This window comes from Colossoma macropomum, unplaced genomic scaffold (assembly GCF_904425465.1).
Source record: "Colossoma macropomum unplaced genomic scaffold, Colossoma_macropomum, whole genome shotgun sequence".
Lineage (NCBI taxonomy): Eukaryota > Metazoa > Chordata > Actinopteri > Characiformes > Serrasalmidae > Colossoma > Colossoma macropomum.
The window spans coordinates 65,001-79,086 of NW_023495656.1; the positions used below are offsets into that span (position 1 = coordinate 65,001).

At 37.3% G+C, this 14,086-nt stretch overlaps 1 protein-coding gene and 1 pseudogene across 1 annotated transcript in view; both read left to right on the forward strand.

Annotated features, from left to right (window-relative positions):
* The window catches only part of LOC118802694 (high affinity immunoglobulin epsilon receptor subunit alpha-like), a 3,414-nt gene extending 783 nt beyond the window's left edge, over positions 1-2,631 (forward strand). The window contains exons 2-4 of the mRNA XM_036563138.1: positions 1,629-1,664; positions 1,803-2,078; positions 2,183-2,631. Of these exons, the coding sequence (XP_036419031.1) occupies positions 1,629-1,664; positions 1,803-2,078; positions 2,183-2,529 (659 nt within the window). The 3' untranslated portion in view covers positions 2,530-2,631. The remainder of the gene's footprint in view (positions 1-1,628; positions 1,665-1,802; positions 2,079-2,182) is intronic.
* The window catches only part of LOC118802693, a 54,296-nt pseudogene extending 40,542 nt beyond the window's left edge, over positions 1-13,754 (forward strand).
* Positions 13,755-14,086: the final 332 nt, after the last annotated feature.

The window sequence follows — 14,086 nt, forward strand, 5'->3', positions numbered from 1 at the left end:
GCCTGGACAATAATGATCTTTTGAGGATGTTTTCAAGCTCCTTTGTTCTGCTAAGTGCTAATGCGTGTCATATTTCTTGACTGCTGAATCCTTTTAATAACTGATCTAAGTAGGCAAAATCTGTCAACCACTTCTACATCTACACCATAAATGGTAAAGTTAGCAGGGTTTCTCACTGTCATGACATTCATAGTAAACAGAAGTCCCATCTTTTCACTCTTTTTATCAACTTTCTTATTAAGACCTTCAGATCTTGATTTTCTGCTATGTCTGTTGTGTCATCCATATATTGAGGGTTATTTATATTTATTCCAGTCTTGAATCCTCAATCATCTTCCTCCAGTCCTGCTTTACTTATTACATGTTCAGCATACAGGTGGAAGAGGTATGTTGACAGTATAGAGCTTTGCCTAATTCATTTGCTAATGTGGAACCAATGTCTTGATTGATTTTCTGTCATGACTGTAGCTGGTTGATCAGTGTTCAGGGTTTCAGGGTCCTCTTTAGAATAAGGAGATGCTTTGCTATGCCCATTTCCCTGAGCACATTCCATAATTTTTTGCAGCCAAACAGTCAAAGGCTTTAACCCCTTAAAATCCCAGGCTTACTACATACTAAGACTTATTATTCTGTAACTACAGGAAACTAAATGCAAACTGGCTGAGCTATTTAAGGTGACAATGTAGTCAATGAAACACATTGACTTCCTTCATTAATTCCTTTGCTTTTTCAATCATTCAATGTACATCGGCAATTTTATCTCTTGTTCTCTGCCTTCACTGAATTTAGCTTGTATGTTTGGCAGCTTTGAATATAAGACTCTAGTCTGCATTGAAAGATCTTGTGCATAATTTTACTGGTGTGTAATAGGGAAATTGTACAATATTTGCGCGTTCTTTCTGGTCTCCTTTCTTTGGCATTGGGATATGAACTAAAGTTTTTCTCATAGTTTTAAAGCAAGACTCGTTGTGACATCTTCATACACTACAGACAGTTTTCCGTTTTTATGCTCAGAAGTTTTACAGTTCTTTCATACATCTTTTGCTGATAGTTTAAAAAAAGCAGGCTAATGTGTATTTACACCAGCTTTTGGTTAGACCTTGCTGTTAGACTTTTTTTTTTGTTCCTTTTTTTGCTTCTTTTATTTAAGCTTGTTCAATTTGTACCATTTTTGTGATGCACCTTCAGCTGCATGGTTATGTATGAAAGATGTTTTGCAAAACTATTATTACTAAAGCAACTAAAGTGACACTGATGAGGGTTAACAGTGTTGTTTAAGTCCTCTGATGGGCTGTAAACCTCAGTGGCTTTGTCCTCGTGCACCAGGGCACTGCTATCATGAGGCAGAAATGACTTCACACTTTAAATGTGAGAAATACGAGCAGCGCAGTGGCCTGAGTGGAATGTGTCAGTCTTGTCAGCTTCACTTGTGAAGAAAGTTTATTTTGGCAGTAAATATTTTTTATTTCCATCAGTTTTACTAGATTTGCTTGACTATATTTAGTCTTGTGTACTATTTCTTTCAACTTTCAGGCTACTTTTGTTTTTTAGTATGCTTTTTCCCTTTTTTCTGAAGAAAGGAATAATTTCAGTGTTAACATGTTCTCTGTCTTTCTTCCTGTTTTCAGTGTTGGTTTCATTCATCCAAACTGGGCATGCTCAAGGTGATTTACATATAGTAAACCGTTTATATTGTGTGTTGATGTTTGATTTATAACATCCAGAAAGTTGAGTTCATTGACTGACATGCAGAATGTGAGTCCTGTTCGGTGATAGATGTGCTTGCTGTTTAATCTTCACAGTGCAACCAAAACCACATCTGACTGTGCAGCCTGATTGGCCACAGATATTCAGTGGAGAGAATGTTACACTCACATGTGATTTGCCAGGAGAGAAAGTAACTGACTGGACGTACTGCTGGATCAATGATAACACCCCACCTCAGCATTCTGATGAAAAGCATTACATCATAAGAAACATCAAAGTGAATCAGAGTTCAAAATACAAATGTTATGGTCATAGAAACCATAACCAAGGACAATCTGACTGGAGTAATGAAGTGACTCTCACAGTGATAGGTACATGTTCGGTCTTATACTCCTGTAAAATGCAGTAACACATCATTATAACAAAACACTTTCATTAAATATATCTGAAATTTACATGTGATATAATTGTACAGAGAGACCAAAAGCTTCACTGATCCTGGTGCCTACTGGACAGATGTTTACTGGAGAGAAAGTAACTCTCAGATGTGACATACAAGGACACACAGACACTGAGTGGAGCTACAGCTGGTATAAAGATGGTGACAGTAACCATCCAGTTCATTCTTCTGATAATACAACAGAATATTCATTCAGTGTTGTAGAGTCTGACAGTGGTAAATACACCTGTAGAGGAGAGAGGAGGAGTGACTCTCAGAGATCAGAGATCAGTGATGCGGTTACACTGACTGTATCAGGTGAGTCTGTGGGTTTGTTTTGTGATATCATTCTATTATGTAAGGTTGTTTTTGTGTCTAAGTAAATTAACACTGTGTTTCTGTGTAACAGACAGAGCTCAGGCAGTGCTGAGAGTGTCTCCACAGAGCTGGCTGACTGAAGGAGACTCAGTGACTCTAAACTGTGAGGTCAGAGGCTCCTCTACAGGCTGGACATTCAGCTGGTACAGAGATAAAGATGGGCACCTGTTAGACATCAGCAGAGGAGCTGGAGGCTCCTACACACTCAGCCCTGCTGCTCTTAATCACACAGGAGTTTATATGTGCAGAGCAACGAGAGGAAAACCAGCGTATCACTCACAGTTCAGCAATCCACAGCCACTATGGATCACTGGTGAGGAAATATAGTGATAACGGTGCTGGGTTTGAGCACGTTTGTAGCAAGTGAATGAAAGATTAAGATCACATATAAGATTTAAACTACTTTTCTATTATTACAAATTATCACTTAATCTTTCTCTAAATAATTTCTCAATTTGAAGAATTATAGCCATGTTGCTGGTTAGTGTATTTTGACAGGATGCAAATGTGAAAAAAAATATATACTAATAAACTATCTACAAGGGATAACCAGAAACATGAAACCCTCATGGACAGTCACATTACTGAATGCAAAAAAAGACACTGAGTGTGTTTTTCCACCGTGCAGCCGAGTACGGTTACAAATCAGAACCCAGAACTATCCGTACCTTGATTAAGTAACTGTGTTTGTTTCACATCTCATAGCAGAACTGTGAATGTAGGTGGTTTTCTCTTTAGCTTTTGTGGTCAGATGAGCTATCATGCACAACTGGCCTTACAGTAAACATAAACAACAGTTGAGAAGCTTCAAGTTCTAGATTACTGTTTACTCAGTATTTGATTTTATGTGAAGAATCACAGACAGCTATTCTGGCTATATAACATGTCTTAATGGTGGTCAGTTGATTTCAGTGATACCATGTAGCTTTGACAAGTCTAACCACTCAGTGGTTTGGTTTATGACATTAACTGCTCCATCCATACCTTTCAGATCAGTACACTTGGTACAGCAGTGAGAAGGGTAACCAAATTCACTTTTAGTATTTAGGTACAGTTCACCTGACAGTGGACCCAACTCCACAATTCGTGATCACGGATTTGTAACCGTGCCGTAGCCACCCAGTGGAAAGAGGCCATAAGCCAACACAGTAGTGATGGGTATTCTGGCACTTTTCAGTGGGTCAGATCAACTTGTAAGAGCAGACTCTTGCAGCTCCCAAATGACTTTTCATTCAGTGGTATTGTCAGTTTTTTATTTTTATTTTTTATTTTATTTTTTTAATTAGCCAATTTAGTGATACGCATTATGTTTGTTAAAAAAATAAAATAAGTCAAAGTAAATTCATTAACACATTATCAACAATGGCAGGTATAAGTCAAAAAATCAAAAAAACTAATCAGGCCCAATTGAAAACAAGCATTACACTTAACTTATTTATGAAGAGTTCATTTGCAAAAAATGATCCTTAAAAAAAACAAGCTGACACAGCATATTGTGAACCCTAAATACGTTTTGTCACAAAAGCTGTTGTTGTCCATTGTCAAGGCACTACAAGTTCACAGTTTACAGCACAGTCAAACGCAGTGCTGTTCTCAACAGTACCCGATAAATTTGTGCAGCATTCAGGTCAGGTGATGGAACACTGCCACGCACTGTTGTAGACAGAATTTCATATGGCTCACTTCTCTCTACAAAATGCAGTATGTAGGACTTTATTTTAAGTCTACTGCATTCAAACAGCGCACAGTCTGTCTAACAAAGAGCCACTTTGGGTTCAGTTAGTGTGCACAAACCCATACTGGACATAAAGTGTAATATTTAGGTGTAAAAGCCAAAATGTCATAACTCACATAGTGCACTATATAGTGAGCAGTGAGCCATTTGAGATTCAGCCTTAGGACTTCCTGAGGTTTGCTCTTATAGATTTAATATTGCATATTAATGAGCTCTTATTTTTTTTTTTTGCAGTTCAGCATTTTACCCACTTGTTTAATGTTAAAGAATGGTAAATATTGCACTTAAAATAAACATTACATGGCTTTTTTTTAACTCTGATACATGAAATGAACACTGGAGTTTTCTGTTTTGCCAAAAAACAAAATTAAAAAAAAAAGTTTCAATAAAGTTTGTAAGTTACATTTATTTTATTGAGTTATTTTTACTTAAGCAAACAACATCAGTTTTGAATTATATTACCTGGAATGCACAAAAACACACACACACACACACAATAAACATTGATTAAAATGGAGATTTGTTTTTGCAAATGAACTCCTCATATATACACCAACTGGCTACTTCATTAAGTACACATACATTGTATGTACACTATTCGTCCATTTTATCAGCTCTACTTACCATATAGGTGGACTTTGTAGTTCTACAATTACAGACTGTAGTCCATCTGATTCTCTGCATACCTTGTTAGCCCCCTTTTACCCTGTGACCCCCACAGGACCACCACAGAGCAGGTATTATTTGGGGGGTCAATCATTCTCAGCACTGCAGTGACACTGATGTGTTGGTGGTGTGTAAGTGTGTGTTGGATCAGACACAGCAGTGCTGCTGGAGTTTTTAAACACTGTCCACTTACTGTCCACTCTATTAGACACTCCTACCTTTTGGATGTTAAGTCAGATACAGTAGCTCATCTGTTGCTGCATACTTTAGTCATCCTCTAGTCCTTTAGACCTGGCAGTAATGAAAGGGCAGTAATGAAAGGGTAGTGCAACAGAATAAACAGAGGTGGGCAAAGTGATAATGAGATCCAAGGAGGTCAAAGGCACATTGTTACATTTATACTTCTGAACAGGGAGTGTTTAAGGCAAGTCAATAAAATTAATGAGAATACATAATCTTCACTGTGTTCTCTGTAATTCTCAACATGTAATTCGAAAAATGTGTTCAGTACATGAGCTATAGTGTTATGAGACATTCACAGTTACATATCTTGATTGTAATTTCTGTGTTTAAGGTGTTTCTCCTCCAGTCTCTCTGACGGTCAGTCCCAGCAGAACTCAACACTTTACTAAAGACTCTCTCTCACTAAGCTGTGAGGGACAGAGTGACTCTACTGGATGGAGAGTGAGACGATACACACACAGTGAGAAGGTGTCAGATTGTTCATCAGGCTGGGGATCAGTTACAGGATCTACATGCAACATCAGCTCCCTCAACCCATCCCACACTGGAGTGTACTGGTGTGATTCTGAATCTGGAGAGAGCAGCAATCCTGTCAACATCACAGTGCACAGTGAGTCTACATACGTGAATATGGGATATTAAATAATAATAAGATTCTGTCTGCATTCAGAGAACACAGGATGAAGCTAAAGTTGGCTTCTTATTTGCCAGCCTCTTATTCCAGTTTTCCTTTTCAACTTATGGTGCCACACTTGCACTGCAACTGTGCAACTGCTGCATCGTTTAAGGTGGAACAAAACACTTGGATAAGAAGCCAACTTTAGCCTTATGAGAAAAGAAACAGAAGATAACATCTAATTGCTCTGTCATGAAAACTATATCTGGTTAGTAATGGTTAATTTTTAAAGAATTACAACTACAGCAATGATTTTCTCTGAGTAGCTACTCAAAATATTGGGTAATCTAAGTTTATGATGGGTTAATCTCTGCAGTATCCCTTCATCACCAGCTCTGGCACTGTTTTGGTAAAATTGAGTCGGCTCCATTGATTCCAACAGCATTAAAAAAAAATAAAAATACAGTCTCTGATGCACAGCAACAGTTAGCAGCGTTAAATTATTAATGTACAATTTTCACAAAATTATTAGATAGAATTCTTACATGCCCAGTAACCACTAATACCAACAAAGAAATGCCAAGTTGTCTATGGCCTAATCTGTGTATTTTAGTCCTGACTGTAACAAAGACACACTGCCTCTACGTGTTGAGATTTAACATGAAACGTAGGCCTAATTAAGAGTGTGTGCCTAAATCTAGTTGGAAACCCCACCAAAGGCCAACTCACCTGCAGTCCGAGTCTCTCAATCACCTGAAAAGGGTTGGACCAGCTCAAGCCATGAGCCCGTGGTTGACCAGCTCAAGTCATGTCCACAATAGCCTTCAGGTTTTTATTGGTTGATTGAATGGGCGGTCCAACAAAAAAATCCAAATACATGCAAAGCATGTCCACAAGAAAGGGGAGAAAGAAGAGAGAGAGGTAGAGACCCGAGAGGGGTCTCGACATTCCAAAAAACTCTTCCGACCAGGCCCCCCCCAGTTAATAAAGGCATAAATGAGGTGGTTGGCGCCCATGTGGTTCCAAAGTGAAAGGCAGTATCTGCCATTAGTTTTTATCTTTTCCTAACAGGATCTTGACCTAATTCTAAGCCAGGGGGCAGCAACGCAAAAGGAGTCATTTTCCCTTTTAACAAAAATCAATCTGCCTTGGGAACTACAACATTTTATGTCCATTTTATTGAAGTAACATTTTACCATCTTGTCTGAAAATGTGTCTTACTGTGTGGTAGCTAATATCCTAGTGTAGACTAAAAAAATCTAAATGAAAAAACGCAGACAGACAGAATGCAACTGCTGCACCATTTAAGGTGAAACAGGAAAATTCAAACAAGAAGCTGGTGAATGAGATGCTGACTTCATCTTTGTGACTTTAGTGCATGACAGTTTCTCACTGCAGATTAAATGTATCAGGAAAACAGCCGAGTGCTTATAAACACAAATAAGTCTATTCGTCTCCAAATTATCGATGTTTGTCTTAAATCTTTCTCTTTGCCTTTTCATTAGCTACTAGCTAGACAAGACTCATTGTTTTTTCTCATTAGTTCAACTGTTTTAGAGCAATAAAGCACTAAATGAAGCTGTACTGTGACTTTGTGATTTGAGTTTGACACTCTCAATTTACTCAAGACACTCTTTCTTCTTTACCTTTAGTTAACCAGGATAATCACATTGAGATTAAAAATCTCTTTTACAAGTGAACCCTGGCGGTGAAGATATGCCTTGCCATTTTCAGACCATACTATTGTGACATCTAACTACATAACCATTGGAACGCAAATTTTACTGAGACTTATTTATTGATAAAAGCATTTGTTCCAACCCAAATCTTCATCACAACACAAAAGCTCATTAATTAGTTTCATTAATTAGTTTAATATTTTCTCTGTTCTAGATAATAATGTGATCCTGCAGAGTCCTGTTCATCCTGTGACTGAGGGAGATCCTCTGACTCTACACTGTTTATATCGTGACCCAAAGCCCTCAAACCTCACAGCTGAGTTCTATAAAGATGGATTATTCCTCCAGACTCAGACTACAGGAGAGATGACCATCAGTACTGTCTCAAAGTCAGATGAAGGTCTCTATCACTGTAAATATCCAAAGAGAGGAGAGTCACCACAGAGCTGGATCTCCGGCAGAGGTGAGAAAGTCATGATTTTATTTGTTTTATATAAACTAGTTTAATAAAGGAGAGGACAATTTTATGAAATATTTCAGTGGAATTGAATATTTTTCAGTTTCTACAAATCCGGCTAATAATGCTGCTCCTGGTCTTGTTGGAGTGGTTGTAGGAGTGAGTTTTGCTGTGCTGTTCGTCATCTTACTGATACTGCTGTGGCTCTACAAAACTAACAAAGGTCTGATAACTCATCCAGCTAAGGAGAATATATTATAGAATCAAAGCATGTATAAGACACAGAGCATAAAACTTATTTGATACTTTAGTTATTTCTGTGTTTATCAGATGGTGAATGTCTGTCTCCCCCTTCAGGACACCAGCAGAACATTAACCAGATGTCACAGCAGAATAATAGACAGCCAAGAGCTGAGGTCACTCAGAATGGACATACACTGATGCGTGCCGGTCAGACAATGCATTAATGACTATTTTGCTCTTTTATAAATCGACTTAACAGTAAGCCCTTACTAGGGCTGCATGAAATTAACAAAATATTAACTGTGTGATTATGTTTGTACATATTGCCATTGTGATATCCTTTCAAGTGTACATATTATGGTAAATTAATCATTACATCTTTGAAAAGATGGAAGCAAGTCTTAAAAATGAATGAAAGCTGTTTAGGTAAAAGGTAGACACAATAAATACAGAAATAATGATATTTAGTGGTTGAGGCTTCTGTGTAATTTTCTATTAAATACATGTTTTCTGCTTACATGAATGGCTGTTTGACAAGAACTTAATGAAATGTAGAATTTTGAGAACTGTGCATTAGGAATCAGAGACTTTATCAAAGATTAAGTTATACAGTAAAGCAAAGCAGTGTCTTGCAGTGACTAAGGTGCTGTATTCTGTATCAGGTGATGCTATGGATGAGTTCAACAATGTCACTTACTCACAGGTCATGATAACAAACAAGAGATCCCAGAACAAAGTTATATTTTGATTGGATGTTTCTAATGCTTTAATATTTCATGTAATATCAAATATATCTAATCAGCAGATAGAATGTGTCTGCAGTACAGTCAAAACATGTACACATACCCGTATATATTCAAGACTCTAGACACATTTTATGGTATCTAATTTTTTTTTTCACATATCAGGGGAAGATATTACAGAACAGTCATCACAGAATGAAAGCAGTTGCTCAAACTCCAACAGTCGGTCAAAGCTGCAATTACTCTGTCTCTATCCCTCTGTGTCTACTCACCATTCTACATCACTCTGCTAACAGAGAAGATATCACATATTAAATGATAACAGTGGTGCTGTGTGGGAAGGAAGTGAGCGCTGTGGATGTTTATGACAAAGTTAGAGGTGAGCAAGATGGTTATAACTGCATTTGCTTTGTTGTGTTCATTGCTACTACAGATGTTGCCACGGATGTGACTTATGCCGAGATTGAACTGAAAACAAAGAAACCAACAAAAAGGCGAGGTAGAGTATAAATTATTGTGATAATAAAATATAAAAATTGTGACTACACCAAATGACAGTGTTTCATGAAACAGATTCTTATGTCTAATTCAGTCCACGTTTGGTACAGTTTAGGAATCCCCTTTTTATTCTTGTATTTACTCTTGTATTCAGGTCATGTTTTATTTATTGATTTGGATGAATCAAACATCTTCAATGGGAGCTTACTCTGGGTTTCTTGCCTCTTTTTAGAGATGGCCAGTGTAAATGCTGACACTGTGTACTCAGAGCTGAAGCACAACACAGACAAAGGTAAGACCATTGGTACAGCATGACAAAGGTTGGGTTTAAATCTGACAATTCATCTCATCATGTAAGACATTTTTAAATCACTGATTTATAGAACCATTAGTTTATGTTCTATGACTTGCAAGAGCAGAGGGGTCCACTTGGTAAAACATCTAATGATTCAATAGGACTCTACCTTGTTGTGGAGCCACTGGCACAAGATAAGGTGACATGCAGGTCACCAGTCAGGCGCTGATCTGCTATGCCATCTAGTGTTGATCCAATTCATCAAATTATGTTTTAGTGCAGACCAGGATGCATTTCCTAAATGCTTGTGTGTACCTATGTTGGCAAGTTCTGTTGGTAAAACCATACTTAGACAAGTGAGCGTTCCCCAAGTGATGACTACATCATTGATTCTGGACATTTGAATCACTGAAGGCAAGCATTCTGTGAGATTTGAGCATTTACATTCTAATTCACCCTTCTAGACTTCAAAAGACTTATGATCTGCCATGATAATGTGTTTCAACTTTTATGACATCACATAGATAAAGTTGTGACATCACAAGTCTGAGTCAACCACAGAGGTTGAAATGCATGTTTCCTTCACTGATTTGAATTGAAGAAATTCCTCTGATGAGTACTGAAACATCAAGATTATACCCAAAGTCCAGTCGTTACTTAATACTATGATGCTCATTTTTAGCTGTTTCGCTGAACATTTGCCATGAGAGAATTCAGATATTTCAACTAGCAATGCATGAACATTACCTCAAGAATTTGGACAGAGAGTGCTCTCACTGCCAGCTTCACACTTTATAGAGGGTTTTATCTCTTCTTAGCACATTAACCACAATGAAGTACATGACATTTTATATATTCCAGAAAAGAAGAGAAAGTTTGATTGAAAACATTTAGAGAAAGTTGTTTCTCTAATTAGTCTTAGTAAGTCATCATAGAGGAGTGAGGTAAGATGTAAGAGCAGGTTTTAGTTACCGTAGAGCGGAGGAGGAGTCTTCAGTGTATCAGTTCTGTAGACCTGTGGAAGCTGCACTGATGACATCACAATGGATCAGAAGAGAGCTGGGAAATGAGCCATTATGACATCATCAGCTGCAGCTCTGAGAATATTTACAGTTTCTGAACTTTCTACAGCGCATTTCACATCAACCTGAGTGACAGTCAGAGGAGTCCATGTGCAGAGTTTGGTGGATGTGGTTTAAAAGTTGTAGGGGAGTGGGAATTCTACACAAGAATACAAATAAGAAGAAGAAGAAGAAGGAATGTAGTAGAGGTAGAGCTATGTGGGCCAACAGTTGGATCCTGTTTGAAGATATACAAAATAAATGGATTTTAATGGGACTAGAGATTGATGAAAGAAAAGATAAGAAGAAAAGGGATAGATAAGTGTTATTAGTACAAATGGCAGATATGTGCTTTAGGTCATCGTTCTTGCCACTTTAAATTCAAGGACTTACAAAATGAATAAGTTTTAATGAGGATGGCAGGGTGGAGGACTAAACAAAGGAGGGTGACATAGAGAAGTGCCATCAGTGCAGTGATACAGTTGGTAGATTCTAGATGTAGTTGCTGTAGCAGTAAGTAGAGCAGGAGAGTGTGATCTGTATGTGTGGCAGCCTGCGCTGATGACATGACAGTTGCATACCTCAACATAAATTTCAGTTGTTGATGGAACGCAAACATTTCAGTGCAATTTGGGTTTCATTGGAAGGGAATTCCCTTTGGAGCAGCATAAACAGTTTATATTCATTGAAATGCACTTTTATTACTTTTGTCCATTTTGTGTAAACCACTTGCTTAAAGAAAATGCAGTTATTTTATATTTGATGTTGATGTATTTGCAGTTTGCAAGTCCATCAACACAATTTTTTGAGTGTGGAAAATACTTTAATATTTCTCAAATGATAAGCTATAATATATGATAATATAATATAATTAAGACACAAGTAATCATCTGCACTGTGGCAGGAAAAAGTTTGGTAGATGTATCACGCAATAACATACATTTCATATTATAATTAAAAGCACAATAAGACATCCATATTATCTCATCTGAATGCAGTGAGCTTGTTAATTAACATATGTCCACAAGGGGGCATCTGTATTCTTTGAAACATGTCTAAGAACAACATTAAAAGGGAAAGAGATTAACACACATCTTGTTAACAACATCACCACCATTGTGATTTAAATAGTAAGAACTGACCCCCAAATCATTGTTTCTAGAAGTATTCCACTGTGCACATGTTAAAGAGTTCAGAGCAAAAGGGAGAGTGGCAATAATATAATAAGCTGAGTTGAATAAAATAACAAACTATCACTTTTAATGGAGTCGTAACTACATGTGCAGCAGGCAGTGGCAGCTCTAATCTATTTGGTGTCCTAGGTGAAAATTTACTTGACACCTCCATTTGCTACATTGCACAATCCAAATTACCCATGATCTCTCTACATTTCTCAGAAACTGACACACTGTTTCAATGCAGTTTATTATAACACTATGGGCTGTAATGGCTTGGATGAGTAAAATTGCGCAAATATAATACTTCATGCTTCACGTCACTTCACTTGCACATGAAGTATAAACAGAAAGCTTTTTAAAACTGATGTTTTCAGGTCAATAACAACTGTGTGATTAATTTTTGTCATTAAATCATGAACTTGCACCAGCCATGCATTTCATTGCAAGGTTTAATAAAGAAGCATTTGCTTTATAAAAGGAGTTATCCCACCACATACAAAAACAAGAACTGACCCAAACATCAACCAGCTGAACTTGTGGTTTTCCATAGTTACCTGTAGCTGAATTCCAAGAACTCCTCCAATTTAATGAAGGAAAAGGTTACTTGTGCAGCTGAAGCACATAGTAACTTAGGATGCTTTCACCCCTACTTTCTTTGGTCTGGACCTTCTGACTTTTCAGTTTGGTCCGAACCAGAATAGCCAGTGTGGAAGGTGCCTCAGACCACAGTCTGGACCAAAGGACCCAAATGGTCCGACCAAACGAAGATGAAACTGATCCATGATTCATTCATCTACAGTATGAAAACACTTTTTGAATGGTTTGAACTTTCAGACCTATTACAGGAAGTTAAGGCAGGCTATTTTTAGAGCTCGCGCAGTTGGGGAGTCGGGTATGGTAACGAATAAGCAGCACACTTTAATGATGCACAGACCCACTGCACGATTCCAGGAACGCTGGTGCTGCCCCTGGCAAGTTACCATCCTAGGAACTGCTTGTGGCAGCAGGATATGCTCAGTGAGTCATAATTCAAGTGAAAATTAAATAAAATTACTTTTTTCTTTTGCTCTTCACCCCTTTGCAGGCAATGTGGCTGGACTTGGTGATTCGGACTAACTGAAAACAAACTGCAGGTAGGAGAAATTCCAATATGATAAAAGTAATCATTCCAATTTTGCTGTATAATAAGTCACATAATACCTTAAATGTTTTAAAATGTGTGCGTTCATTTCTGGTATGTACGCATTCCAACACTTTAGAGTACATCGAATATATTCTCTAAAGTTGTTTTGCTCTTCAACTGACCCTTGTTGACTTTATGGACTTTAATTGTATAAAGAAGTACATTAATACATATTAGTATACTTCTTTTGCATACTAAAATGCATACAGTACTAATAAGCTTTGTTTTGAATATGAACTTTTACAGGCCCAGGAGGAGTGAGCAACAAAGCAGAATATTGCTGAAGATGTTAAGAAGCTGGTCAAATGTGTGTTTATCCAACATTATTACAGAAGCAGTGAGCAGAGTGTTTACCTTTTCGCTCAGCTTGTGTCTGGTCTGGCTAATTGTACCAAGACGTCTCATTTATGCATTACTGTTGACTGTGACAAATTAGAAGCACTTCTTTATAGAAACGTTTTTCCACTGCTGGTCAGATGGCATGTATGGTTGATTTTCTAAGTGAAAATAAGTTAACACAAAAAAATAAAACATAAAATGTAGCCTGAAAAAGTTATTGCACATTTTGTTTTAATATGTTAAACTCAGCAAATAAATATTAACTGCACTAAAATGATCAGAAATGAGCCGTTTGTGCCCTTTAATAGACTTATTTACTTATTTTCACTTAAAAAATCTCAAAAACATGTAATTCGAATTGTGTTCAAAAGCTTGTTTTCCATAATTATCTTTTTAACAATGTTTAAAAAAGCCAGCTGCTTCTTTCATTGTGTAACCACATCATGATGAATGAATCAATAGAAATGTTCAAAAATTACTTGGAATAAATTCTGGAGACGCTGTTTCTGCTTTGGTGTGATTTTGAGTTCTGATTTGATAGAGATGCTCAAAGTTGTAACTAACAATGGATTCCCAGAACCCGTACTGACTTGAGGAGAGTGAATTAAATCATTCATGAGTATGAG